The following is a 27,461-nucleotide window of genomic DNA, read 5'->3' as shown; positions in this document are numbered from 1 at the left end:
AAAAGCAAATCCACTCAGCTGAACATTTCCAGATCCGCCGAGCGGTGTGGGCTCCGATATTCCAACATGGGCAATGAGCGACAAACAAACAGACCAAACGATCTGAGATCGAACTCTGGGGTTGAGACATCATCCGTTTCCCGATGTCCGCACTATTCTCTTTCCCCTTCCCCCATGATCATTCCACTTCGACCCCTGCTCTCTTGGAGGCATGGATGCCGCACGTATTCTTCGCTCTCAGAGCGCTTGCATCGCGAACTGACTTCAAGGAAACTCCCGTTGACGTACGATTACCTCCACCCACAGCCCTCACACCTGCTCAACCTTACGCTCCGTGATCTTGTACCACCATCTACCACTTCCGACGATTATGCGACTCTGCCTTCCATCCAGAATGCCTCTCCGCTACCAATTGGGCACCACCTGATTTACTTCCCGCCGCAGGTGACATTGTCCCAACTACTCCCGGACTGTACGGATACACTACATACCCCCGGAGAACCATTCAACCGGCGTCTCTGGGCAGGGGGAAATTTAAGATTTCCCTCATCTAGTCCTGCTTTAGATGGCAGTCGCGCAGTCTGCATTGAGTCCATCCGCAATGTGACCGTAAAGGGCCGCGAAGGAGACGAGAAGGTGATTGTCACTATTGAGCGGCGCGTCGGTAATGCGCCAGAGGGGGAAACTGCCGACGAGACCCGGGATCGGATCTGGAAAGAGAACGAAGAAAACCCAGGGGAGTCGTCAGTAATTGAGAATCGGGATCTCATCTTCATGCGGTTGAAGACCGGGGCACAGATCGAGACAGATAAAGAGCAATTTGGAAAGCCTAGCAGAATTGTCAAACGTACGCAACTTCTTCCCCTTGATTTAGTCTCGTGTATTGTAGAAAAGTGCTGACATTCTGGCAACAATAGCTCCTTCCAATGCGACATTCCGCCATTCTCTTATGCCGACTAAGGCGCTGTTATTCCGGTTCTCGGCACTTACGTTCAATGCCCATTCTATCCATCTGGATAAGGGATATACTCAGAATCAGGAAGGATATCGCGATTTGCTGGTACATGGCCCGTTGACGCTCACCCTTCTGTTGAGTGTGCTGCAACACCACCTGAAGCAGGTGAACCTCTGCCTCAGTAACCTTGAATATAAAAATTTGGCTCCTCTGTTTGTTGGAGAGGAGCTGGTTATTTGTGGAAAGCCCAAGAATGATACTGGAGCTTGGGATGTATGGATTGAGAGCCAAGATGGAGGGTTGGCTGTTAGAGGTACGGCTCGGACAAGGAGCTTGTAATGATATTAATATAATGAGACTTGTACTCGTGAAATAAACTACTATGAATCAAACGTTCCAGGGTATCATAGTGCTAAGCCGAGCAAATTTATAGATGAGGCTCGAAATGGATGGAAGTGATGCTGTAATCACGGACGTCGGATAAATTTCGCCGGAGCTAGTTTTGCACACGTTTTCTTCTTCCCACCTCTTCCTTTCTCTTTCTCTTCTTCAACTCAGTAACCTGGCTTTCCTGAAAGTGCAATGATACACACTGTGATCAATTAACCTAGAAATCTCGTCTTCAGCTTCAGCTATGGACTTCTTCTGGCGGGCTCCCCCAGTCACTAGGTATGCACATCACCTCTCATTTCTCCAACTCGTTTTTCTAACTCATCTTCCAGGACTCTTACAGCCTTGACTCTGGTTCAATCTGCATTAGTGCATGGTGGTTTAATGAGTGGCTACCATGCTCTATTCCTTCCGAGTCTGATTTTCAACTGGCGCCCCCAAATTTGGCGGCTAGCCACTCCATTTTTACTAACCGGACCTGGCTTGTCCTTTGTCTTTGATCTTTACTTCAGTATGATGCCTCGGTATCACAGTCCTTGATCAGGGTGCTAATGTACCAACAGTGTACCACTATGGCAGTTCTCTGGAGACTGGCTCGGCTCGTTTCGACCAACCTGGAGAATTCTTCATATACCTGTTGTTTGTAGCCTTCACCCTCATGGTAAGTGACTTAGAGTCCTGTTTTTTTCTGCTTGCGTTCTTTTCCTTTACCCTCCTATCTGCCCGCCCAGACTTCAATATAGCTGAAGCGGTTCCTGAATGTGAGGGAGATTACCCCTGCATCTCGTGCAGCGCCGTCAATTCGCAAAATATAGGTGCTGCATGCGATGTGGGAATGGTGGGATTGCCTTCAAACATGGCCGACATGATTCTATATCTTGTTGGTTTTGGGGGCGCCCTACATTTATATACATCTATTCTTTCCAATAACATCCACTATTCTTTCTACATACTCGTTCTGGTAGTCCAATCTTTGATAAATGCTAACTTTTCCCAAGCTCACAGCAGGTACCTATTTCGGGGCGATGATTCTTACAAGCCGTAAGCTTACAGTAATTATGTTCTTTTTCAAGCCAGACACTGACTGAACCCAGCCTTGATTATGGCTTTCGTCTACACCTATTCCCAGGACAATCGAGGCAAGCGCGTGAGATTCTACATTATCGATATCCCCGTGGTGTTTCTGCCATACGCATTGCTCCTAGTCACAATGGTGATGGGTGGGTGGCAATCCGCTCTAGTAGAAAGCATGGGCATCATCTCTGCTCATCTGTACGACTTCATCACTCGCATCTACCCTACCTTCGGTGGCGGACGAAACTTCATTAAGGTCCCAGCCTTCTTGGAGAGATACTTTACTCGACACACCGTGAATGTTGGATCTCGAGGATATGGATCAGCCAGTCGCCCAGCGCGAGCAGCCAATCAGCCTGAGAGTGGACCACTCCCATCCTCTTGGGGCTGGGCCTCTGGTGTGCAGGGATCTTGGAATGGCCGAGGTACTGGTCGCAGACTTGGATAGAACTCTTTGCAAATGTGTAAATCATATGGGCTTGCATCTGGCAGACGCGCTGGCTTGCATAGTGTCCTCGATAGTGATAATTTCTGGCAGCAACATCCAGTTTCCTTCATCAATGAACAATGTATCATTATCAATAACTAATTCATCGCAATTCAACTAAATCAAAGACAATTGGAGAAGTGAAAAGACCGAAGAATCGTCGATCGAACGCCTCGAAAGAGAAGTCACGTGTGGCTGACCACGACCGGGCGCTAAACCCCTTTTGGCACTGGAGCTGCCGCACTCGCAAAATTTCCTTCGACCAAATTTTCGGGGCTTCAACCGCGCAAATCCTCAACGACAACCAACCAAAATGGCCGTCGTCAAGACCTCGGAGATGGACTACGCCATCAAGCCTGAAGCGTCCGTTCCTACCGTTAACACGGAGGATTGGCCGCTTCTGCTGAAGAACTATGAGAAGCGTACGCTTGTCCCTAAAACTCCATGCTTGACCCAGCCGACATTGACATTTTTGCTTGTATAGTGCTCGTCCGGACTGGTCACTTCACCCCTATCCCCGCTGGCTCTTCTCCTCTGAGCCGTGACCTCAAGTCCTACATCAGTTCCGGTGTGATCAACCTCGACAAGCCGTCGAACCCTTCCAGTCACGAAGTTGTCGCTTGGATGAAGCGTATCCTCCGGTAAAGTCACTCTCCATCTCCCTCAATGGAATCAATACTGATCTTCCTTTCCTCTTTAGTTCCGAGAAGACTGGTCACAGCGGTACCCTTGACCCCAAGGTCACTGGATGTTTGATTGTCTGCATTGACCGTGCCACCCGCCTGGTCAAGTCCCAGCAGGGTGCTGGTAAGGAGTACGTCTGTGTCATTCGTCTCCACGACAAGATCCCCGGTGGTGAGGCTCAGTTTGCCCGCGCTCTGGAGACCTTGACTGGTGCGCTCTTCCAGCGTCCCCCTCTCATCTCTGCCGTCAAGCGTCAGCTCCGTGTCCGTACCATCTACGAGAGCAAGCTCTACGAGTTCGACAACGAGCGTCACCTTGGTGTCTTCTGGGTCAGCTGTGAGGCTGGTACCTACATCCGTACTCTCTGTGTTCACCTTGGTCTCCTTCTCGGTGTCGGTGCCCACATGCAGGAGCTCCGTCGTGTCCGCTCCGGTGCCATGGACGAGTCCAAGGGTATGGTCACCCTTCACGATGTGATGGACGCCCAGTGGGTCTACGACAACCAGCGCGATGAGTCTTACCTCCGCAAGGTCATCAGCCCCCTGGAGTCTCTCCTCACCTCCTACAAGCGTATTGTCGTCAAGGACAGCGCTGTCAACGCCGTCTGCTACGGTGCTAAGCTCATGATCCCCGGTCTGCTCCGCTACGAGGCCGGTATTGAGATCAACGAGGAGGTCGTCCTCATGACCACCAAGGGTGAGGCCATCGCCATTGGTATCGCTCAGATGTCCACTGTCGAGCTCACCACCTGCGACCACGGTGTTGTTGCCAAGGTCAAGCGCTGCATCATGGAGCGTGACCTCTACCCTCGCCGCTGGGGACTCGGACCCACCGCTCTCGAGAAGAAGAAGATGAAGTCCGCTGGTCAGCTTGACAAGTACGGCCGCGCCAACGAGGCTACTCCCGCCAAGTGGAAGAGCGAGTACAAGGACTTCAACGCTCCTCTCGGCTCTGAGGAGGCCGCCGCTGCTGCTGCTCCCGCTATCACCCCTGCCCCCAAGGAGGACTCCCCGAGCCCGTGAAGGCCGAGGCTGACAGCGATGACAAGAAGCGCAAGAGACACGATGGCGAGACTGCCGAGGAGAAGGCCGAGCGCAAGAAGAAGAAGAAGGAGAAGAAGGAGAAGAAGGAGCGCCGCAAGTCCAAGGCGGACGATAGCGACGACAGCGACTAGATGCACTCCAGGAAGGCCATCAGGTCCCCTGTACCATATTTTGCTATTTCCGGAGTCTTGGGTCAAAAGGGAAATTCGTTAGTCTATTCTACAGTTTCATATTGAAGGCTGATTATGTGAATGCCCAATGAATCGTAAAAGAAAGTAAACACCGTAGACTCGAGTAGAATCAAGACCTCTTGTGCGTAGTCAAAGTCGCATTACATCGTTGCACCCGATGACGCGGATCTCGTGACTTTTCTCTCTCCGCATCCCGGAGCTTCCCCTCCACCTCGTCTTCTGATCATCTCTCACTCAACTACTTAATCTCGGATCTGAGGACCCTGTTCTGAGATAAAGTAAACCTATGGTCATCATGGCCGCAGAGCTGACATCAACCAAGCTCAACCCGGAGAGTCACATCATTCTGGTAACTTCTCCGCACCGTCTGATGATAGCAGCACTCTAACAACTCCAAATAGGACCAACCGCTTCTCCGACTTCCACACGAACTAGCCCGCAGAAATTTTAAGACTGTTCAACGAGCCGTCGAACGCGAGAAGGAATATGTTCTCCCTACACTCCGAGACACGGCCAACGCCTCACTCTCCAACACACAAACCCCCGATCAGACACTTGCCGCTCTCGACGCGATGATATCCCGAATGCAAGGTCTCAAGAGGAAGATGGAAGGGTTACAAGAAGAAGAGAAGAGAATCCACAACCAGTCCCGCAAGCGCATTCAACACCTGGAGGCGCTGCACAAGATCCCCAATCTAGCTGATGTCAAATACGACCAGTGGGCAAGAGTACGACTGGATCGACTACTTGTAGACCATATGTTGCGATCGGGGTACTCGGAAAGTGCAAAGCAATTAGCCCAAGAGCGGGGAGTGGAGGATCTTGTGGATCTTGGTGTCTTTACGCAGTGCCAACGAATTGTCGAAAGCCTGCGACGAGGAGAGACGAAGGAAGCACTGCAGTGGTGTGGTGAGAATAAAGCGGCACTAAAGAAGAGCCAGGTAAGTTGTAGCATGGCTGTATTTGTATTGTGACTGGCTAATTCGAGATATCTGCAGCACAACCTCGAATTTGAGCTCCGACTGCAGCAATTCATCGAGATGGTCCGGACGCAGGATAAAACCAAGAAGATTGAAGCAATTGCTCATGCTAAGAAATATCTCATATTGAATCACCAAGCTCAGAATCCAGAGATTAGACGTGCTGCTGGTTTGCTTGTCTTCAAGCAAGACACACGAGTTGAGCCTTACAAGGTATGAAAATCAGTTCCGGCAAAAACACATCCTGTACTAATGAAGACAGTCGCTTTTTTCACTGGGCCGCTGGAAAGAGTTATCAGATCTCTTTGTACAGACTCACCATGAGTTACTTTCATTACCGTCACAGCCGCTGCTGCATATTGCACTTTCAGCCGGACTTTCGGCCCTCAAAACACCTCTTTGTCACTCCGCATACACATCATCCAGCTCTAACTCACAGTCAACCTCAACGTCAGTCTGCCCGATCTGCTCGACCGAACTGAACGAGCTTGCCCGCACCATGCCATACGCTCATCACTCCAAGAGCTACGTGGAGAGTGACCCTATCGTCCTACCTAATGGCCGTGTTTACGGACAACAGCGGTTAATCGAAATCAGCACCAAGCTGGGATCCGTGGAAGCGGGCAAGGTCAAGGACCCAACGACGGGCGAGGTCTTTGACGAGAGCGAAATGAAGAAAGTGTATATAATGTAGAGACTTGACTTGGCCTGGTTCAGCCAATGGCGTTGTTTTAGCGATTTGAAGCGGGAAATTTACATATATTGCCTTGTATCTTCAGACAACGAAACCAAATGCAACAGTAGATGTGCATGCACCTTAGTCGCTATCACTAGATGAGCCTTCTCTCTCCCTCTTCTGCGTCTTCTTGTTGAACTTGGGCTTCTGCTTCCACTTGGGCTTCTCCTTCACCTCAAAGACATACATCCTCGCATCCCGATCCTCCCCCCTCCACCCACCTCTCTCCCCATTCTTCCCTTCAATCTCCCCAATCGTTCGCGCATGCGAGTATCCCTCATACGAAGCCCACGGGAACCGGAAACTGGTAACAACCATCAACCCAGCATGTCTCGCCAGATCCTTGATATTCCAAAGCGTATAAGGCTCCGCCTCGAACAAAGTAACCAGAATCTGACCAGGCCCAGTCCGAATGCCCTTCCCAGTCGTCTCATCACCAGCCTGACCCTCTTCACCATTTTCATCTTCATCCTCATCCTCGTCGTCATCCTCGTCCTCAGACTCAGATACCTCCCACTCGTCCTCATCGGCATCCATAAGCGGCGGCGCCTTAGAAAGAAGAGGCACACAAGCCTTGAAGAAAGCAACCAACAACTCCTGATTGGCCCTAACCTGGCGATTGACATCCGTCGAAAGGCCGCCGACATGAGGGAAATTAAAACAGATCACATCCCACGGTCCACCAGGCAGATAAGGCGCATCGGGAGTTTTGGGCTGGAACCAGCCCGGTCGTCTGCGTTCATGGCGGAGGAAGCCTGTGCGGATTTCTTTAGCACCGCCGCCAGGACTGCCGAGCTTGCGGGCATCGACTGAGAAGAGGACTTTGGGGGCCTTTTGGGTGGGTGTCGAGTCGTTATCCTTGTCGTTGTCGTTCTTCTCTTCTGATTCGATTTCTGTGTCTTTCTTGGATTTTTGGCCGGATTCTAGAATTGTTTGGATGGTGGTTTGCACATGCGGGTATTTGCCTTCCAGTGTTTCTTTGGAATCGTAGCATGTTGCGCATAGATTGCGGCATTTGTATTGTGTTGCCAGAGAGCGGGCGAATGAGAAATCTCCTGGGGGGTATTTTGTTAGTGAGTATTCTCTGAGATGTTTCTTTCTCAGCTGTTGGCTGATATCATGCAGGTTCTTGTCTGGCAATGCTTGCACATTGGTTCCAATATCATATAACATGATCAGAATGGTGATCATAAATCACACATGAAAAAATAGAACCATCGAGCCAAACATATATATTCACAGACAAGAAAGCAAACAGCAATAACAGAAACAATGCATTACACAGCAGATGATACAAAACTCACCTTCACCAACAAGCAGGACGCGATCCTTCCTCAAAAAAGGAACAATAGGCCTTTGATTCGCCTGCACAGAACCCTTCTTAGCGACTGTTTCCATGTCTTGACCCTTTCCCTGACCCTGACCCTGACCATTTACATTCTGTCCCTTGGGAAGGTGAGAAGGCTGAACAGAAGGCTTGCCAGGACCACGGGAGCGGGCTGGAGCAGGAGCTCCTTTGAGTTTCTTGTTGTTGCGAGGCATGGCAGACTGGTCGATACCTCGATATATACCTGGGTATATGTTGACCAAATCCCAGTATAAAAGAAGAGGTGGTGAGGTGAAGATTGGAGAAGGAAAATCGCGGGTCTGGGTTAAGCTCGGCCAATCATAGATCCGGAGTATATATTCATCGAAACGCTTTTTATATTCAGTATTTTGGGGCATTGAGTCTATGGAAATATGCTAGTATGGTGTTTACAGGCTGGGAAACTATTATACAATCTTTACATAGGTTGGAATCATTTCCAAGAACCATCAAATTAGTTATCCAAACACACGTTCTATTGGCAAAAACAGAGCGTGGCATAGCTATATACAGAAACAAGACAGACAAGAACAAATAAATGCCATGGCCACATGTCAAAAAAGAAGAATTAAATCATACTTTGATCGAGATCAAGGGGGAAGGGGAATGTCAAACTAGAAAACATATTTGTTTCACTAGTTCCCTCTATAGATGTCAGATGAGGGAAATAAAGGAAGAAGAGGAGAACAGGAAGAAGAGGAGAACAGGAAGAAGAAGGAATCAAACACCAACACCGACTAAAGTGATCACAGGAAGACCCTCCATCAGGACCAGACAAGAAAAGGCCCATAATTCGGCTGCAATGAAACGTGAATCATAATGTCACATGCAAAGATAGCACCGGCGGTTGGACGGTGACTTTTTTGATATATGCGCTGACCAGTCAGATACATAGTGCCAAATGCGGTTTAAGAGCGCAGCGAGTCTCTCATGCTTTGGCTGCTGGCGCTGACAGGTGTAGGGAGGACACCGGTCTTGGGCTTGGCGTTCTGCTTGATCTTGGCAATAGCATAGACGATACCACTGACGAAACCGATAGCGATGGCGGAGACACTGGGGAAGGTGACCGGTGCATCGAAGAAGACAAGGCCAGACACAGCAATGGGCAGCTTGTTGAGCGCACCAACCATGGAGTAGGTGGTAGAAGAGGTCACACGGACACACCAAGCAGAGGTATACGAGATAAAGACGGACGAAGCTCCGGAAAGGACCATGGCAAAGAAGATGCCGTCGCGGTTGGCCTCGGGGAAGTTGCGGGCCAGGTTGGCGGAGGACCAGTCCTCGACCAGGAGGGTGAGAACGATCAGAACAGGGATGGACAGAAGGTTGTTGTAGAACATGGCTGGAAGGAAAGAGGTCAACAGGCATTCCAATGAAGACTAAAAAGGCCACTTACTGTCAAAGTCCTTGAAGTTGGTCAGCTTGATGCGCTTACGCATGCCCAAGACATAAGCTGAGGTGCACAGGCAGTTGATCAACATCCAGACGTATCCAGCATTCAGGGTCGAAACCTTGCTGGAGGTGTCACCAGTGCTCTCCACGGCGTGCTTGATATCAGCCCAGGCAGCAATGAGCGAGCTGACAACCATGAGACCAAAGGAGAACAAGGTCAGGCTGGTGACGGAGCCACCGAACCAGAGGACCTCACCATAGGCGATAAGGATGATGGTCAAGTTCTTGAAGATAGTGTAGACAGGAATCGAGAGGAATTGGAGAGCCTTGGAGCCAGTGTAGATCATGCCGATCAACAGGAGCGTAATCGGGAACCCTAAGATCCAAGAGAAGAAAAAGATTAGCTGCTGAATTTTGACACTCAGAATTGGATCCCTTACACTTGCGCGCCTCATCGGCACTGAAGTCACGGTAGGTAATGAGACCCATAGACTTGCAGGTCTGGATCGCGGCAATGCAAACCAAAGACTGTTGGATATCAGTAATCGACTCTCAGAATCAGACCACAATTGTCTTCACATACCTGAATACATAGCAAGAGGAAGTTCAGGTTAAAGTCTAGACCCGATAGAACATACTTGTTCATGACGGTCATCATAATAGAGGATCCGCAGTATGCCAGAACGGGCAGGGCAGGGCTGTTGGACATGGCGCTAGGGGCGGCGCGGGGTGAGGGAGATGGTGAGGGTGCAGCCTCAAACTGCTTTCCTGTTGAGTCGAGCTTTCCCATCTCGACTGTGTAGTCGTCGGACTTCTTGACTTCGACCATCTTGGCGGTTGGGGATTTGGGTGATTGGGTAGTGAGGAGTCGGGTGGGGGAGGCTTGAAATGACAGAAGCACCAGCCAAGACAGGATCACACAGGATCACAGAGTCAAAAGAAGGGAGTGTTCACGAAGTGACGAAAGTAAAGGGAGATTTCGACAACAACAGATTTCGCCCGGAAGCAGCGCGTTACCTAAGCAGGGGATTTAGGGGGCTGACTCAGCATGTAATTTTATTTATAGTGAAACACTGGAGGAGGATCACATCCAGTCAGGAAGAAAGAAGAAGGATAAGAGCGTGCAAGTAAGAGTCAAAGTAGACTGCAATTGTGACTGGATCATTGAGTCAGTTAGGGTCCTGTAGGCCAATGGTGATATTGTTATAGCTTCGACTACTTCCCCCTGAAGCCAGACAAGACAATTGACAAATAATTTCAATTTATATACAAGCTATAGCATTGTTAGCCAATACTAAGTCCTCAATTGGAGACATAGCGGAAACACCTCTTTGCCTACATCCACCCCCCAATATCCAGCGCGTAAACTACCGAGCCCCAACCTGTGGAGCTCCGATCTTCCACTTCAACCCTCCTCACACACACCTCAACCCAGTCAACAAACTCCAGCCTACAATTCCAGGCTAGGAGAGGAGTCCCAATCCACAAGGAATCACCAACAGGAACCACCTACAGGAACCACGCAAAGCAAAGCAAGCACCAAAAAACAAAAACAAAAGTACCAACTACCCCACCAAAATGACCGACTCAGACGACGAAGCCCTCTTCGCAGCGCTCGAAAACGAAGACGACACAAGCTACCGTGACGCGCGAATCCAACAACTAAACGAAGAATTCGCCTCGCAAAAGAACAACCACAGCACAAGCCACAACCCCGGCAGCACCAACATCATCCAAAATGAGATCTACCCAACGCTCTCAACAGACCAGTCCGTGCTCGACTTCACAACCAACACAAGCCGCTGTCTAGTGCACTTCGCGCACCCGGATTTCACACGGTGCGCGGTGATGGACATGCGACTCGGCGAGCTAGCGAGCGCGCACTACGAGGTGCGATTTGCGCGGGTAGACGTGCGCAACACGCCATTCATTGCGGAGAAACTGGGGATTCGGATTCTGCCGTGCGTGATTGGGTTCAAGGATGGGGTTGGGGTTGATCGGGTGGTTGGGTTTGAGGGACTTGAGGCTCGGGGATTTGATGGGGTGGAGGGGTTTGAGGCGAAGAATTTGGAGAAGAGGTTGGTTGCTAAGGGGGTGCTGTTGCAGGCGAAGTTGGGTGGAGGGGATGATGATGATGTGCGGGAGGATGATAGTGGGGATGATGAGGGTGGGAGGAGGACAATGAGGAGGGTCAAGGGGAAGAGGGGGATTCGCAGTGGGAATCCTCATGTGAGAAATCGGGGAGACGATGACGATGGGGATTGGGATTAAGATATGAAGTTGGTGAAGTTGATGTTGGTGTGGTCTGTATAGTAACGAATTCACTTATATAGATCATGTTCAGTTGATATACCCATGCCTAGTGATGTCTGATATAACCTCTAGTTTTGAACTCTGATACAGGTTGAAATGAAATAAATTGAAATGGATTGGAGCCAGACACGAAAAGAAAAGCACTAAGACTGTCATCATAGAATTACAGGCAAAAAAAAAAAAGGATCAAAGACCATCAACAAAAAGCCAGGCAACCAAAACCAAAGAGAAAAGAAGCAGGATAGAACCAGCTCCCTAGAGTTACAACAAATGCCTTGAAGCCGAGAACAGAGGAACAGAGAACAGAAGAACAAGGAACAGGGGGGGAATTCTATACAAAGCAGGTTTGGAATGGTGCAACATCCATCCGCATGGATGCCCTTGAAGAACAGAACATAAATTTAGGAATCAGAGACGCAGACATCATCTAAATAGCCACGTTCTTCATTTCACCCAGCACCTCCGAGTCCAGGACAGCGGAGGATTCTGCGGTGGCATCGCTCTTGTCGCTCTTGTCCGTCTTATCAGTCTTGTCATTCTCCTTGGTATCAACCTTGGGGAATCCCTCGTTCTCCTTGTTGGAGATTTGGGGGGTTGCCACCTCCATCAGATCTTCTGTCTGGGGTTCCTTGCCATTCCCGGACTCCTTGGGGTCCTCGGAGATGGCAGGTCCAGCAGTAACCACAGGACTCGTTGTTTCTTCAGTCACGCGAGCAAGAGGGCTGGAGACGCCGAATTGCGTCTTGGGGCTCTGGGCGGAACCCCCCTTGGAGAAACGGTGCGGCGAGCGGCCACGTTCCTCAGCTCGTGTTGGGCTACCGTAGGGCGACTCTCGGCTGCTGGACCGGTTGCCGGAAGCATTTACGCCCAGACCGTTGGGACCAGGACCCTTGCGACGAGGCGCACGACGGCCAAACTTCTGATCCGTTCTCCAGCGCAGAATCTCCAGGTATGGGGGCTCGACATTCTGGGAACGGAACTCCTTCAGCTTGAGCTCGTTCGTCTCCTCATCGACAATGACCTTGCCGCTGCACAGATCATCGGCGAACGTGGCCAAGAATGCAGACCACGAGCGAGCAATGACGTATTTACAGTCGTAATCACGACCGAAAAGAATCACCTGGCCCCATTTTCCAGCGGGACCGGGTGCCAGGTCAATCGCAATGTTGTTGCCACCCCAATCACGAGCGAGGGGAATCCACGCTGGGTGTGCGTATGCTTTTTGAACCGCCCCAGGAGGCTGGCAGTCCTGACGGTCCAGCAACTCCGATCTCCACATGGGAGAACCCGCCTGCTGAGACGGACCGGCCGATGAGCTTGCCGCCGAGCTGGATACAGGGACATGCATGTTGCTGAGATATTCATCATTGACCCGCTTCCAGTTGTTCCACTCCTGCACGATCTCCTCGCAATCCATCAGCATGGCGCTGAAAATGACACCAGTGGGCAAGCCACCTCGTTCCTGGCCATCGTGGCACATCAGCGATTCCCGCAACTCCAACGGCAGACTGCAGTCGAGTTCATGCTCCAATTCGTTGATATCGTTCTGGGTACACCCTTCGCACAGCTGGTCGAAGAGCTCTTCGTAATTTTGTTCTAACCAGCGCTCAATTTTCCTCCAGGAGTGAGCGACCGGTGGTGGAGGGGGTGCCCCATCGTGGAAACTCTGCATCTGGATCTCGGGTGCGCCTTCGCCCTGGTCATTGGATCGTCGCTTCTGAGATGCGACAGATCTCATCCCAGGTGAGTACGGACGCGTGGGAGAGTCATCAGTGGGGGAGCCATTCCATTCGGAGGTTTGGGCGGTTGTCGAACCCTTGTTCGGCTCGTCATCGTACGGGTTGGAGAGATCGGGGCGAGACTCGATTGCGCTCGTTGCGACAGATGTGAGAGGCTCATGGCGGCTTTGACTGAGAGGAACATGTTGTCCAGTACGGTAGGGAGAGTCGTGGGAGGCATGACGGTCATTGGAGGTCATGGTATGCCAAAAGGAGCGCCATGCCGAACCAACCCTGTAGAAAGTCAGCGATGGAACTGGAAGAGACAGAGACAGAGACCGAGAGGGACACACATATTGGCCATTGTGAAAAACAGAAGATAAGCCGTTTATTAAGTGAAGATCATAAAGAGAAAGGAGGCCCGACCCAGTCGGAGAAGCGAAATTTCTTTGGAGATGGGTAGGGGCGAGGCCAGAATTAGGTAAGGAAGGAGAAGTGGAGGGGGTGCACTCTTCCTTTACATATAAGATTTCCTTTATATCTTGGGGGCCTCGGTGACGGGGTGGGTGAATGGCGTAGGGTTTCGTTTGCGAGTGTGAATGTGTGAAGAAGTTGTTATGATGTTATGTCTTTCCCCCCCCTGGCCGCATCCATCGACTTCAGGTATGCAGATCCCATGATGTCGACACCCCATCATAGCCATGTTTTTCTTTTGTTTTCTACTTCTGTTTTGTGTAGTAGGCTATTTCCGCATCCGTTCCACTCAGACTGAGCTTCACATTTGTTCCTGCAGTTGAGATTTAAGCTTCATCAAGCCCGAGACAAGATCTACGAGACCCATCCCAGCCAAGGCCTGATATGTCAATCTGTTCAAATGGAGAAATGGAGTCCTTCAAGATCAGTCTTCTAACCTCGAACCTCTAACCCCCTTAGCCCCGTAAACACTCGAACATTATAAAATTAGAGGTGGATCGGGGTGCAACTGTGGCGAAGACTAACTACTAGTGACACTCGACCAATTACTCCTTCATTAAGGGGGGGAAATTAAAAATAGAAACAGAAACAAACTGCAAACTGCAAACTGCAAATTGCAAAATTCAAAAGCACACAATCTGTCAAGACCCTGGATTCAGATAATTAGGATCGGCAGAGTCAATTTGGTTTCTACTCGAAGGGAGCCTGTGAACCTGTGAACCTGTGAACCGGTTAAGTTCGGTCGAGGGCCCACAGCGCCACATTGACCGTTGCAGTGTGGCTTGCTTCTGGTGACTGTCTGTACTGACCTTGCCTACCAGTCTACACTACTGGAATAAGAGAGATGTTTCTGGAACAGGTTGACTAAATGAGTGTCGGGTGTGAAACACACCAGATGGAAACAGGCAAGACGTCAAGGTCCAACCACGAATCCACCAAAAGACAAGGTTGATCGAGTGCGACCAACCAAACAGGGAAACGAAATCAAAAGAGTGACAATTCCCAAAGGGAAGACGTGAAAACAAAGCACAGGAAAAGAAATGAACGTGTTGTAGCCATCCTTGGCTGGATCCTCCCCTGAACAGCACTTGGAAAACATCATGACGCCGAACGATGCAAGAAAAGAAGGCAAAAAGCACCGCCTCATCAATGTACCGAGCAGCCAGTCCCGTGTATCATCATCATGGTAAAGATTACCGCGAGAGTCCCACAGTAAGAAACACCAAGCACCCTGCCGCGAGAAAGGAAGACCAAAAAAGAACCCCACCGAGAGACCTTGGACCAGTCAAGGATGCCCTATGAACCAATGCAAAAGAAAACAATTAAGAAAAATCAAGAAAAAGAAACAGAGAAGGGAAAGAAAGTAACAAGGTAGAATGCAGATCATGACCTGCAGAGACACTAAGCAAAGGAGCTCTGAATTCCACTGGGCGGCATTCTCGAGGTATTACCGAGCTTCAAAACCCGTCGAATGTCATCCTCGATTTGCTTAGTGTCCATAGATTGGGCAGCAGAAGGGGAGCTGGTCGGCATGCCGAAGCCAGCCGGGTAGTGTGGCTGCGGAGAAGTGTAGTTGGGCCGTTGAGGTGGAGGACTCGGCATGTAAGGACCCATGTACGGAGCCGGAGAGGGTCCATTCGAGACACCGTAAGGTGAATGAGCAGGCGGGACCTCACGGCGCAGCGGCGAGTGGGAATGAGGGGGGTAAGGGAAAGGAGCACGGCCAGCGTTGTGAGATATGGGCTGCTGTTGCTGACCAGAGAAAGATCCATGCGACATGGTCATTGGGGGCCCAGAGGATGTTCGCATCGGGGTGGCATAAGGAGGTATATTCGATGGACGCGCACCAAATGCAGCTTGATCAGGTGTTGGTTGAGCCGAGGGGGGGCTTCTGGGGACGCGGATTAAGAAGTAAGTGCTTCAGCTCTGCAGTCTTCATTCTGCGCTGTTCCTCAGAGATATCTGGGGATTGGGGAGTGCTCGAAGCCCGCGTGGATTGCAAAGCATTCATGCGGTCCTGATAGGAAGGAGCAAAAGAAGGACCAATAAGCGAGTGGCGCGGAGACGCGGAATTCTCCATCTCGAAAGCAAACATGCTATCGGGGTTGGAGCGCATAGCTTTGGGTTCAGTCTGAGGCGATCGAAGCTTGTTCACCTCAGGACTGCTCGTTGACTTGGTATTCCGGGCTTGCACAGCAGCCTGGAATAGAAAGTCCAGAGGAGTGGGTTTCGGTTCGTTGCCTGTCGTTTGGGGGCGGCTGCGAGGTTTAGAGGGAGTCACGTCCAATTCGGGTTCATTCTCCGCGGTATCGCTGTCGGTCTCAGTCTCGATCGGTGGTACGAGATCTGAATCAGGAGCTGACTTGGAGAAAAAGCTGGGCATGGGAAGCGCCGAAGGAGCGGGAGATGCGTGGAACGTAGGGCCTGCATAGGCTGCACTGTCTTTCATTTGAGGGGACGTAACAGCCTGCGTCGGGGGTTGTCGTTGGGCATTACTTTGATACCCATTATTCTGGTAATAACCGTTGTTATTCTGATATCCGTTGGTTGGGGCCGGAGGAGCCTTGTTATCGCGCGGTTTCTTTGTAGATCGCGCAGGCTTCTTCTTCGACATGGTGTTTGAATCCGTTTGGGCCCCGGCTGGGCTCATATTCCGCGGTGGAGATGATGGCGGGGTCGAGAGGAGACCTGGTTTCGGAGCTTGAGGAGTCATATTCTTCTTCTGTGGACGGCGGTTGTTGCGCGAACCCTTGGGGGTCGGAGGATGAGGAGATTGGGTCGACATGTCGACTGATCGGCTTAAAAAATAGGCAGCCTGTGTGAAGAGAAAAAGGAAAAGAGCAACGCTATGACGAAGCAGTAAAGCAACGAGATGATCACGGCAAAATCACGTCAGATCACTGCTCAGCAGGGTAGACAATATTAAGAATATGGCGCCTAAGGAGGAAAGTGACAGGTCGAGAAAGAGTCAAAGGGTCAAAGGCAAAGAAAGACGAATCACTGAAACGCCTCTATTAGGAAGAGTAGGAAGGGACTGTTAAAGAAAACGCACGGGAATCATCTCTAAAGAGAAATGCGATAACGAAGAAGCATGTTGGGTGGTGTGAGGAAGGAAAGTGACGAAGTTGGAGAGGGGATATGACTAAGAGCCGCCACCGGCTTCAGCAAACCGAGTCAAACAGAGTCAAACAGAGTCAAACATGCCTTGGGTACCTCTAGAGTGAACTTAGACCTAGACCTGGACCTTGATCGCGACCGTTTCCATTCAGATTCCTTTCTATACTACTTCTTTCTACTCCCTAGTCTTTGTTCGTGGCCCGTTGCAGCCTCACCTACGTCAGTTTCGGTGATTCCGTGAACTTGAGACCCCCACCCCCAGCTGCCACTTGCCAAGCATTTCCGATTCGACCCTCTCCAACCTCACAACATGGCGGACGTGGAAATGAAGGAAGCCGCTGGCTCCTCCAAGGGCAAGGCAGTTGCCAAAGCTGACAGTGCCGGAGATAAGAAGAAGTTCGAGATCAAGAAGGTACGCAATGAGCTTGTCAAGCAGCACCTTAGCAATACTGACTGAGAGGCTAGTGGAATGCCGTTGCCCTATGGGCCTGGGACATTGTCGTAGACAACTGTGCCATTTGCCGAAACCACATCATGGACCTTTGTACGTGTTGAAACCACCTCACCCAGCCAGAGCTAAGCTGACAATGTAACAGGCATCGAATGCCAGGCCAACCAGGGCTCATCAACAACCGAAGAGTGCACCGTCGCCTGGGGTATTTGCAACGTGAGTATTGCCGCATTGAACCCTGTGAACCCAGACTGACTCCATCTTCAGCACGCCTTCCACTTCCACTGCATATCGAGATGGTTGAAGACCCGCCAGGTTTGCCCACTGGACAACCGCGACTGGGAGTTCCAGAAGTACGGCCGGTAAAGAGATGGAGACTGGATTTATTTTGCAAGCGTTTTATTCAGGGCCTCTTTCGAGGACACTACATGATAAAATTTTACGATATTGTGTTATGCCAAAACAATGGCTATGATTCATTCCACATGGACTTTTACCGAACCAACGTATCATACAAGCCAACCCCGAAGAGAGTCGATGGGCGTCATAACGGTGGATGTCTTGGGGCAAAATCAAGCTTCTCATACTAGAGCAAGCATTGCCGTAATTCTTTCCATTTCAATTTGTACCAAGCTCGGTCCTAAATTTGAAGCTATCGACAGCTTATTGCACTTTCACACCGTCCACGACTATGCCCGGATTTGTGTTCCTACTCTGTGAGCCTAGCCACTTCTCAGGATTCCGGTTGTAAAATGGCCAAGGGGGAACGACGACAAAGGCAGTGAAGAGTGTGCCCGCAAGCCCGCTCCATAATGTAAGGTAGATGTCTTTGTAGGTGTATCCGATGAAGAAACTGACAGCCTATAACATGAGAGAGATTAGCACTCTGATTTCAAATGAGAAGACATTCATGATTGCAGTATACGTACTCCGGAGATAATCAGTAAAATGGTGCAAAGTAGCTCTGCTAGGTGCTGGCCGTGGAAGTCCTGTCAAGATACTGTTAGCCTGGATTGTGGATAAACAACGAAAGGGAGATGAGAACATACAATCTGGCCTTCAACGGCATCTCGTAGCGGATTGAGTAGTTCATCCATGGTGAGGTCGATGGGGAGGAATCCCTAGCTTATCGCAATGGTGTCATTAGTCTTCTGCCGCATCATGCATCACCGCCTTCCACGCTACTGTATACACCACCTAAGCTATCAGAGAGTCGGTAGACTATATACATTTATTTTTAAGATTCGTTTGATAATCGCTACTCAGATTATCCCTGCAGTGTTTTTGTCTATTCGGTCTTTTCGTTGTACGTGTGATCATGATTTCATTCGAAGTCTGCTCTCTATATCGTTGTCATAAACAGATCGTCTACCCGAGCAATCATAGTATTGTGAGCGACTCGCCTGTATCCTGCACAAATTCTGTACAAGATACAAACTCAAAAGTGAGCTCATGCCCAAACTTCCGAGTCAAAGAGCCCACATGCACCTGCAACGCAAGGAACAGCGGTGAGCCAAGATCTTGCATAACCCATGTGGGTAGCAGGAAAAGGAAATCAGAATCCTTGCCCTTCCAAGATGAGTTTCCCTCGGAGCACAATACATGATGCAGCCGCCCTGTCATGTCTGACATTTTCACGGAGACATGAGCAACGGACGGGACATCGATCATGTTATGACGAAAGAAAGCGCGCCAGACGTTTAGTTATACTCCACAGTAGCGCCGTCTTGAGCGGGCTCCAGCAACTTCCATTGGCACGAGATGTTGTTGGAAGCGAACCGTGCGATGATGCGGTCAGCAATCTCCTCGAAGCGATCAGTGGCCAACGCCAGAATGGTTGGTCCAGCGCCTGAGAGACAGATTCCCAGCAGACCCGGTTGAGACGATGGGGTCATGAATTGGAGAATTTCCGTCAGGCCTGGGATCAGGGTCTTGCGGTACGGCTGGTGCACCTTGTCTTGCATCGCCAGGAAGATCATATCAGGATCCGGCGGGGAGCTTCCCAGGGCAGCGGGAAGCAGGGCCGCGCGTTGAAGGTTGAAAACCTGGCCAGTGTTAGTGTTTGCGGATCCAATACGAAGGCGAGAGCGAACATACCACGTCGGCCCTTGTGTAGGTCTCTGGCAGTACATTACGGGCATTGGCCGTCGGCACGACAAAATCAGGAATAATGGCAATGGCCTTGATTTCCGGGGCCCAATGGAACTTCCGATAATGGCCAATCGCCATCGGGGGCTCTGGAGGCCTGATACCTGTATCCACACCACCAGCAGGGGCAGGCAGGACCTCACTGAGCGGGATCTCCTTGCGGGCCACATCCTCCGGCTTGAGATCATTCAGATAGGTACCCACGAAGCCACCAAAGAGGGAGGCGGCTACGTTATCCGGGTGCCGCTCTATACACACGTCAGTTTATGCACGAGTTGGACCCGGTCAGACAACCTAGGATCACGGCACGTACCAATCATTAAACAATAGTCCAGTAGACGTTCCTTGCTCAAACCCAACTTGCCGACCTCGTTACCCAGCATCACACCGGCCACGACTGCGGTGCCAGATGAACCCAGACCCCGACCTAAGGGGATGGGGTTGATGATGTGCACCTTGGTCTCCACGGGGAAGGCCCGCTGGTTATGGCATCGCAACACGTACAGGGCTACACGGGTGATCAAATTGACCTCGGGGTCCAGGCTGATCTGCTCGACACTCTTGCTCTGATCCTCATAGGTGATGGCACAGTTGAAAGGGAGCTCCGAGGTCTCTTTGGCCTCAACCGTCACGTGGAGGTCCAAGTGCAGGGACAAAGCCAGACCAATGACATCAAAGCCAGGGCCAATGTTTGCCGAGGAGCAAGGAATTCTGAGTAAAAAGGAAGACATGGTGGGATGTATAGAGAGTCCAATGTTCTACCTTAGGGTATGAGAACTGATATCTAATATGACTCTTAGGCGGGAAAAATTGGCCGACGTCGGGGGGGGGAACCAAGTAAGGCAAGTGGGGAATTTCACACTCAAATTCGACTGGAATGATTGGAGAAGAGAAGAGTAATAGTTCTTTGCATTGGTTGTTATAAGGTATACTGTAGTAAGAGAGTGCTAGATTTATACGCTGCCAAACCTCCACCAAATCCCTGATATTTCCAAGGTCCAAGATCTGACCGGAGATCGACTGTAAGGGATTCATTAGTCAAGCTGCACTTATCATCCACGGAGACTACCGAAGTGCAAAAGCCCAAGCGTGCACGGAGAACTGTATTAATTCCCGATAAATGCCTCATCACCAATAAAAAAGAGAGAATTTATAGTTAAAATGTGAGAGCCTAATTGAAGTTGTAGACTCGACCCGCTAGAAAATTTTCACGGCACTGCTGCCAGTGACATTCTCCCCCCCCCACTTGTTTTCTTCCTTCTTCCTTCTCTCCCCCATCATCAAACGCCCTAGAGGTGCCTCTTATATTTCTCGTCTTTCTCGATTTATCTCGCTTTGTGTGGTCTCTGGTAACTTGCTTGATTGTGGACCGTGACCGAAAATCCACTCCCGGCCCCGGCCAATTCTCGCCACTCACCACTGCCAGCCTTTACACGTTGCGAATCTATCTCGTTTGGAGACCTCGAATCTCAACGTCCTTTGAAATCCCCCCTTGCGAGCTGACGACTTTCGTCCTCTCGCCTATCTGCAAATCTGGAGCACCCAAGCTCCCCATCTCCTCACCTCATCAAGTTGGCGGGACTTCGCTACACCCAGTCCTCTCTCCTCCACCCTCTTGCAGGCCCTAAGTTCAGGGTCTTCTGCGGGGGCGACACCAGACCCCCCTAACTGGGTTTACCATCATTCCCCTATTGTGGCCATCAGACGTGTGTCGGTAACGCCAGACCCTCGGGAAGGGTCTGGTTTATGGATGGAGGGCCGTCACCCTTGAACGAACCTCGTACCGGCTTACGTCTGCTCCGGCCATCGTGCTAAATTCAATAAGAAGAGCAACTCGATTCTAAACACCAACATATATATCCAATCTGGCGCCATAAACGCTTTTCCGGAAATCTCACCTCCCGAGACTTCGCCATGACCGAATCACCCCGATCCGAGAGGTACATGGACCTCACCAGGTTCAGTACTCCGGTGCCTGAATTGGACGACCATCGACACCAGATGCAAACGCCTCCCAGAATTGAGGCGCCAATCGAGCGCTCACTCAGCCCGCATAATACAACTCAGATGAGCCCTGCAATGGAAATGCACGGGCGACCAGACTTTCTGCACGCGCAGGATGCTCTACGAGATGGCCCTGTCTTCCGAGACTTTGAAAACGCCATGATCGACGATGATCAATCGCTGAATGATATTGGGATGGGACGACGCTTCTCGGTCGATCCCGCAGCTCAATACCACACCCCTCGCCATATCAGCATTGCGCAGCATGACCTCGCCAATGCCTCGGTCTCGTCATCTGTGTCGGCTCGGTCCTCATCTCCCCCCAATTCAGTCGAAGCTTTTGCCGATCCGCGTCGCCGTGAACGCGCAAACACGTTGGACAGCCATGCGCCTCCTGATTTGGAAGCCATCTTGCAGCGCACCGTGTCTGGGGGCACAAACAACCGCCGTCCAACTTTTAGCAATGCCAGTGCTATTCGGCCCCAACTGGGCGATATGCCATTTGAGTCGGCTGAAGAGGCTTGTTTCGACGAGCCGGGTCGCATTCCCGTCATCGATTACGAGGAACTGGAGGAGTTCGTAGCTCTGAACCAGAACACAAAGGCTTTTACTGGTAACAGCCGCAAGCACAGCATGAGCTCGCAGAGCAAGAAGCCTCGCATTTTCTACGACCTCCGTCCTGGCGCCGAAAGCCCCGAGGTCGGCGAGATCAAGAAAACCGATACGTTGGATTCCTCCGACGAAGATGAGAAGAAGCCCAAAATCACTGATGAGAAGGAGCTACTCAAGTCACTCCAAAACACAAACGATCCTACTCGTTTCGGCTTCTTCTCGTCCGAGTCTCAGACTACGGTGCATGCTGCGGACCTGGGAGATTTGGTGCTCCCAGGCGAAACCTTCCGGGATCTATTCGAGCTCGGACCCGAAGGTGGTGTATGGTGGTTGGATGTCGTCAATCCCACTGATGATGAATTGGGTGCCATCTCGCGAGCCTTCAATATCCATCCGCTGACGACGGAGGATATTCAAACCCAGGAAGCTCGCGAGAAGGTTGAGCTGTTCAAGCAGTACTACTTTGTCTGTTTCCGGACTTTCTACCAAATGGATAAGACTAGCGAGGAGTTCTTGGAGCCAGTCAATTTCTACATGGTTGTCTTCCGCGATGGTGTGCTCACCTTCTCGTTTGATGACAACCCCCATGCCGCCAATGTCCGGAAGCGTATTGGAAAGCTGCGCGACTATGTGGCCCTGAGCAGTGACTGGATCTGTTATGCCATGATGTAAGTTGCAATCTCTCTCTCTCTCTCTCTCTCTCTCTCTCTCTCTCTCTCTCTCTCTCTCTCTCTCTCTCTCTCTCCACTCTCACCGACAACACCTACTGACCCAAACCAGCGACGACATCGTCGATAGCTTCGGTCCAGTAATCCGCGACGTGGAGCTCGAATCCGAAGCAATCGAAGATCACGTATTCATTGCGCGTGTCGACGACTTCGAGTCCTTCCTCCCACGCATCGGAGGTCTCCGCAAGAAAGTCATGAGTCTGATGCGCCTGTTAGGCGGCAAAGCCGATGTTATCCGCGGCTTCTCCAAGCGTTGCAACGAGCAATACTCAGTCACCCCCCGTGGTGACATCGGCTTGTACCTGGGTGATATTCAAGATCACGTCGTGACCATGATGTCGAACTTGTCGCACTTTGAAAAGATGCTCAGTCGCTCGCATACCAACTATCTTGCCCAGCTCAATGTCACTAACCTTGTTCTGGGTAACCATGTCAACAAGGTTCTCAGCAAGGTTACTCTCATTGCTACGATCCTGGTTCCTATGAACTTGATCTGTGGGTTGTTTGGTATGAACGTCGAGGTTCCTGGAATGCATCACGAGGGCCTGGAATGGTTCTTTGGTATTCTTGGTATCATGGGCGTTATTGTTGTTGTTAGTATGGGATTGGCCCGCTGGCAGAGGCTGGTGTGAGCCTATCTTGTTATTCCTGTTCTTGCTATTATCTTCTTGTTTTTTTTTTCTTATTTACATTTTTCTTACTTGTTTTCCCATGGCTCCGTGAGTCTATCCTTGCGTTTTTACTTGAATTTCTTGGTTTTTTGTTTCACAGTACATCATCTATTTCAGAATACAGTATACATACTTGAGAGCGGGTTTCTTTTTATTATGCTTATGATTTTCCATCATATCATTGGCTTTGTATTATACCAGGCAATCGATCCTCGATATTTCGAACTTTGATACTCCATGCCTTTCGACCCTACTTCTGGACTGGATTCATAGAAAGACAATGTGATACCACATTTAAGCCCTCTTCGTAGCAAAAACCATCACAAACGGCGTCACCGTCCTAACCTTCTTCCCATCCATAGCCCTCTCTAACTCCTCCCAGTAAGGCCTCAACACCTCCTCCCCAACATCAGGCTTAGCCCAAGTATCCAAATACCCCCTAAACCACCCAAAGTCCTGCTCCCCCATCCAATCCGCATCGCCCTCCTCCCAAACCACCTCCTCACCCGCCTGAACCAACCTCTCCCCAACCCTCTCATCCAACCTAAAAGTCTCAACCCTCCCAAGCGCATTCACATACAACCTCCTAACCCCCTCCCAACTCCCAACCGGAAACCCAACCCCCTCAAACGCAGAATTCATCACCGTCAACGCCCGCTCAAACATCGGCCCAGAAACAGCCCCCACATACACATCCCGAATCGCATCCCAAGCAACCTGCGCCCTGTCATTCCCCTCAATCCTCGGATGATTATAATGCGTAATCACCAACGTCCCCCCAGCCCGCAGCTGCCTCGCAAACTCAGCAATCGCAGCCTCGGGCCTCGTCCAGTGCATACATTCACACGCGGTGATCAGATCAACAGACCCAGTCTCCACGCTACTTTTCTCCGCGGCTTCTTGCAAGAAGTGGAATTTGGATTCGGCGTGGCCGGAAACTGTGACCAGGACTTTTCGCGCTAGGGTTGTGTAGCCTTCGTTGGGGTCCGAGGCTATTACTTTATTGAAGGGCGTTGTTAGGCTTGCGGCTGCTATGCCGCAGCCGGTGCCGACGTCATGGGCTGTTTCCCATTGCTTTTTGGTACTGGGATTGGGATTGGGATTGGGAGTGGAGTGGTAGCTGAAGATTCGGTTGAAGAATGAGGGTGGGTAGATGGGTCGGAAGAGGACGTAGTCGGACCAGTTTACGCCTTGGTTGGCGTTGAAGCCGTATTCGTGGGAGGAGGATTGCTCGGGGATTGAGATTGTCGACATGGTGTAGAGTGTAGTTTATCTATATAATGTTTGATATAGGTTGGGAATTAGGAATTGGGGGTTGGGTTGTTGGCAGCAGGCTCTACTTATAAGTTAGTCCCTCGGACCTATACAGTAAGTTACTTTTGATTCTGGGATCGCCAGTTCGAAAGGATCAGACTCGCAGGCAGATAAAGTACTGTGCAGTAATACAAAACTATTGTTCTAGTCTCTAGTCCTATCCAGCCACGTACTGTACTGTAGATCAAAGGATATTCGGCCCACTCACATCAATCCCTAGCCCTAACTCATCAGACCTCACCACATCTCAGATTCTCGATCGACCTATCTGTCACCACTCCGAGTAGGCCCGAGACCGAATACGAATCCTTTCTTTGCTGTCGAGCGGGTGACCTGAGAAGCCAACAAAGAGCCGCATATGTCGCGTATTTAGCATGCATAAGTAGCGTGGTTCGTCATCAATAGTGGCGGGTGTGTTCGGGCTTCCTGTCAGATCTGGAGATCTGCGTATGCAGGCCAGTTGTTAGTCGCATCCTTTGAAACTCTGTTCTAGAAATCGTACTTTTGATCGTTAATCTCATTGTCGGTCATATTTTCGATGCCAAGGGGAGAAACGTTGAAGAGTCCATCACTTATTCACCGTGCCATGTCATAGCACATTCTAGCCCCATGGTTAGATCCGAGTACCAACTTGAAATTATAGGCTCTCCGATGTCAGTAGAACCGCTTACGCAGTCATGATGTAGCAAAATTGAAGTGATGAGCATGATTGAGTCTCAGCCCTTGAGAAAGGAGGAAAGAACCCAGCCAATATGTCCTCGCTCTCCTAAGCTACTTTGCTAACTCCCATCAACATTGGAAAATACAAAGAATCATTTGTGGCCGGTCAGTGAAATGGTGGTTTGACTCTCGTCATGCACGATCTAATCCTCCTGAGGTATGAGTACAATCTTGACATGCACGGAGCATGGGGAAGACCTATACGGCCTCCAAGATGCCATTGAGCATCTTCGTCGCTACCATGTCGACTTTATCAGGCGCCCCGGTCGACCCGGCCAGATCGATGCGCATGGGCATATGTGGTATTGCTTTGATTGCATGTCTTCTCGGAACTGGAGTGATCATCGCAGCTATGATTCCGACAAGGCTATGTGGACTCATCTCAACCAGGACCATGATTTCTATGTTGATTGCATTGTTCGCTATTGATATTTAGCATGACTTGAAGTGAGGTCAGAAAATACTAGGTAGTGAGGGCTGGATAATTCACACATAACCAATGCAAGGTGAACGTTTTTTGAGAGTATACTAAGTGTAGACTAAACGAATAGACTACTCCGCTATAGTCACTGTACAAGTCCCGGATGTCCGCTCTATAATGATGATCTGCTCTAATAGTTAATGTTAATCCGTCAACTTATACTCGAATCCTGGTTCACGGAGTTAGTCCGTCATATCTCCGCGGGCTCGGTCTGAATGTGTTCATCTCGGTCTTTCCACCTCTTAATTCCATTGATATAAATCATATTTAGTTCACTTCTCTGACCAAGTTGCTCAAACGATCTGCACAACACAATGTCTCCAACTCACATCACCAACGTTGCCATAGTCGGAGTACGTGACATCATTCAGTATCATCTAAAACACCCACTAACCACCTCCCAGGCCGGCGGCAATAGCGGCCGCTTTATGACCGAAGCACTCCTCCAAACAGGAAAGCACAAAGTCACAGCCCTAGCACGAGCCGGCAGCCAGAGCAAGCTCCCAGAAGGGGTAATAGAAAAGACAATCGATTATAGCAAGCCAGCGACCATCGTCGAGGCACTCAAGGGCCAAGACGCACTCGTCATCACCCTAGGTGGTCGAGCACCACATGAAATCGATCTCCAGCTCATCAATGCAGCCGGCGAGGCTGGCGTGCCCTGGATTCTGCCGAATGAATGGGGACCAGACACGGCAAACGAAAGCCTAGTCAAGGACGTGGTAGTCTTCCAACCAAAAGGTAAGGAATTCCCACTCACTCAGCGATACACAGTGCGTCCTAACAAGTCCATCATATAGGTGGAATCCGCCAAGCAATCGCAGATCTCGGCAAAAGCTCTTACATCGCCGTGAACACTGGATTCTGGTACGAATGGAGTCTGGCAATTGCGCCAGCCTTCGGCGTGGACTTTGCCAATCGATCTGCGACGCTCTTTGACGACGGAGACGTCAAGATTTCAACTTCGACATGGCCGCAGGTTGGTCGGGCTGTTGCCAGTCTGCTCAGTTTGCCTGTTTCGGCGGATGGGGCTTGCTTGGAGAAGTTGAGAAATCAGGTCGTTTATGTTGATTCGTTTACTGTTAGTCAGCGGGATATGTTGGATTCGGTTTACAGAGTTACTGGTACGACCAAGGTGGATTGGAAAATTACCGCGGAGTCGGCGAAGGAGAGGTATGAGGGTGGCGTGGAAGCTATGCAGAAGGGGGACGTTGTTGGGTTTGCGAAGATGCTTTACACGCGAGTCTTTTATAAGGATGGGTCTGGGGATTTTAGTGGTAAAGGGACGCTGAATAGGGTGCTTGGATTGCCTGAGGAGGATCTGGATGAGGCGACTAAGAGGGCGATTGAGCGTTCGGAGAATACCAGCTGGCCTTGAAGAATGACCCAAGTAGCAATGAGGTTAATAGCTT

General features: G+C 50.4%; 15 protein-coding genes across 15 annotated transcripts; 7 read left to right on the top strand and 8 right to left on the bottom strand.

Moving 5' to 3' along the window:
• Positions 1-66: 66 nt before the first annotated feature.
• N7511_007210 (DER1-domain-containing protein) lies at positions 67-2,867 on the top strand (the record flags this gene model as incomplete). The annotated part of the gene is made up of 7 exons (XM_057129587.1): positions 67-847; positions 918-1,268; positions 1,567-1,624; positions 1,678-1,856; positions 1,909-2,006; positions 2,344-2,386; positions 2,440-2,867. 7 exons carry the CDS (start codon positions 67-69, stop codon positions 2,865-2,867), a joined length of 1,938 nt encoding a protein of 645 aa, XP_056982655.1.
• A 352-nt stretch (positions 2,868-3,219) lies between these two features.
• cbf5 (pseudouridine synthase CBF5) lies at positions 3,220-4,612 on the top strand (the record flags this gene model as incomplete). The annotated part of the gene is made up of 3 exons (XM_057129586.1): positions 3,220-3,328; positions 3,391-3,547; positions 3,607-4,612. 3 exons carry the CDS (start codon positions 3,220-3,222, stop codon positions 4,610-4,612), a joined length of 1,272 nt encoding a protein of 423 aa, XP_056982654.1.
• Positions 4,613-5,110: 498 nt separating this feature from the next.
• N7511_007208 (FYV10 family protein) lies at positions 5,111-6,498 on the top strand (the record flags this gene model as incomplete). The annotated part of the gene is made up of 4 exons (XM_057129585.1): positions 5,111-5,173; positions 5,226-5,765; positions 5,823-6,017; positions 6,067-6,498. 4 exons carry the CDS (start codon positions 5,111-5,113, stop codon positions 6,496-6,498), a joined length of 1,230 nt encoding a protein of 409 aa, XP_056982653.1.
• A 123-nt stretch (positions 6,499-6,621) lies between these two features.
• Positions 6,622-8,082, bottom strand: N7511_007207 (25S rRNA (uracil2634-N3)-methyltransferase; the record flags this gene model as incomplete). The annotated part of the gene is made up of 2 exons (XM_057129584.1): positions 6,622-7,595; positions 7,845-8,082. The coding sequence occupies 2 exons, from the start codon at positions 8,080-8,082 to the stop codon at positions 6,622-6,624; spliced, it is 1,212 nt and encodes a 403-aa protein (XP_056982652.1).
• A 732-nt stretch (positions 8,083-8,814) lies between these two features.
• Positions 8,815-10,127, bottom strand: gmtA (GDP-mannose transporter; the record flags this gene model as incomplete). Its single annotated transcript, XM_057129583.1, has 4 exons — positions 8,815-9,248; positions 9,303-9,674; positions 9,739-9,826; positions 9,882-10,127. The coding sequence occupies 4 exons, from the start codon at positions 10,125-10,127 to the stop codon at positions 8,815-8,817; spliced, it is 1,140 nt and encodes a 379-aa protein (XP_056982651.1).
• Positions 10,128-10,876: 749 nt separating this feature from the next.
• N7511_007205 (thioredoxin domain-containing protein) lies at positions 10,877-11,569 on the top strand (the record flags this gene model as incomplete). Its single annotated transcript, XM_057129582.1, has 1 exon — positions 10,877-11,569. The coding sequence occupies one exon, from the start codon at positions 10,877-10,879 to the stop codon at positions 11,567-11,569; it is 693 nt and encodes a 230-aa protein (XP_056982650.1).
• Positions 11,570-12,038: 469 nt separating this feature from the next.
• On the bottom strand, positions 12,039-13,693 carry N7511_007204 (SMI1/KNR4 family protein; the record flags this gene model as incomplete). The annotated part of the gene is made up of 2 exons (XM_057129581.1): positions 12,039-13,623; positions 13,683-13,693. 2 exons carry the CDS (start codon positions 13,691-13,693, stop codon positions 12,039-12,041), a joined length of 1,596 nt encoding a protein of 531 aa, XP_056982649.1.
• A 1,511-nt stretch (positions 13,694-15,204) lies between these two features.
• On the bottom strand, positions 15,205-15,588 carry N7511_007203 (uncharacterized protein; the record flags this gene model as incomplete). The annotated part of the gene is made up of 1 exon (XM_057129580.1): positions 15,205-15,588. The coding sequence occupies one exon, from the start codon at positions 15,586-15,588 to the stop codon at positions 15,205-15,207; it is 384 nt and encodes a 127-aa protein (XP_056982648.1).
• Positions 15,589-15,664: 76 nt separating this feature from the next.
• Positions 15,665-16,588, bottom strand: N7511_007202 (uncharacterized protein; the record flags this gene model as incomplete). Its single annotated transcript, XM_057129579.1, has 1 exon — positions 15,665-16,588. One exon carries the CDS (start codon positions 16,586-16,588, stop codon positions 15,665-15,667), a length of 924 nt encoding a protein of 307 aa, XP_056982647.1.
• Positions 16,589-17,230: 642 nt separating this feature from the next.
• N7511_007201 (SCF ubiquitin ligase complex subunit HRT1) lies at positions 17,231-17,737 on the top strand (the record flags this gene model as incomplete). The annotated part of the gene is made up of 4 exons (XM_057129578.1): positions 17,231-17,332; positions 17,386-17,464; positions 17,517-17,587; positions 17,639-17,737. The coding sequence occupies 4 exons, from the start codon at positions 17,231-17,233 to the stop codon at positions 17,735-17,737; spliced, it is 351 nt and encodes a 116-aa protein (XP_056982646.1).
• Positions 17,738-18,034: 297 nt separating this feature from the next.
• N7511_007200 (signal peptidase complex subunit 1) lies at positions 18,035-18,468 on the bottom strand (the record flags this gene model as incomplete). Its single annotated transcript, XM_057129577.1, has 3 exons — positions 18,035-18,232; positions 18,301-18,360; positions 18,421-18,468. The coding sequence occupies 3 exons, from the start codon at positions 18,466-18,468 to the stop codon at positions 18,035-18,037; spliced, it is 306 nt and encodes a 101-aa protein (XP_056982645.1).
• A 603-nt stretch (positions 18,469-19,071) lies between these two features.
• On the bottom strand, positions 19,072-20,250 carry N7511_007199 (homoserine kinase; the record flags this gene model as incomplete). Its single annotated transcript, XM_057129576.1, has 3 exons — positions 19,072-19,416; positions 19,469-19,767; positions 19,833-20,250. The coding sequence occupies 3 exons, from the start codon at positions 20,248-20,250 to the stop codon at positions 19,072-19,074; spliced, it is 1,062 nt and encodes a 353-aa protein (XP_056982644.1).
• A 1,183-nt stretch (positions 20,251-21,433) lies between these two features.
• N7511_007198 (magnesium transporter CorA family protein) lies at positions 21,434-23,495 on the top strand (the record flags this gene model as incomplete). The annotated part of the gene is made up of 2 exons (XM_057129575.1): positions 21,434-22,803; positions 22,916-23,495. 2 exons carry the CDS (start codon positions 21,434-21,436, stop codon positions 23,493-23,495), a joined length of 1,950 nt encoding a protein of 649 aa, XP_056982643.1.
• Positions 23,496-23,828: 333 nt separating this feature from the next.
• Positions 23,829-24,788, bottom strand: N7511_007197 (class I SAM-dependent methyltransferase; the record flags this gene model as incomplete). The annotated part of the gene is made up of 1 exon (XM_057129574.1): positions 23,829-24,788. One exon carries the CDS (start codon positions 24,786-24,788, stop codon positions 23,829-23,831), a length of 960 nt encoding a protein of 319 aa, XP_056982642.1.
• A 1,575-nt stretch (positions 24,789-26,363) lies between these two features.
• N7511_007196 (aromatic alcohol reductase) lies at positions 26,364-27,427 on the top strand (the record flags this gene model as incomplete). The annotated part of the gene is made up of 3 exons (XM_057129573.1): positions 26,364-26,402; positions 26,454-26,790; positions 26,850-27,427. The coding sequence occupies 3 exons, from the start codon at positions 26,364-26,366 to the stop codon at positions 27,425-27,427; spliced, it is 954 nt and encodes a 317-aa protein (XP_056982641.1).
• Between the last annotated feature and the right edge of the window lie 34 nt (positions 27,428-27,461).

The sequence above is a fragment of the Penicillium nucicola genome (assembly GCF_028828085.1).
Source record: "Penicillium nucicola strain IBT 29836 chromosome Unknown utg000007l, whole genome shotgun sequence".
Lineage (NCBI taxonomy): Eukaryota > Fungi > Ascomycota > Eurotiomycetes > Eurotiales > Aspergillaceae > Penicillium > Penicillium nucicola.
Note: the sequence above shows the minus strand (reverse complement) of the source record. Positions and strands in the feature narration are given on the sequence as shown.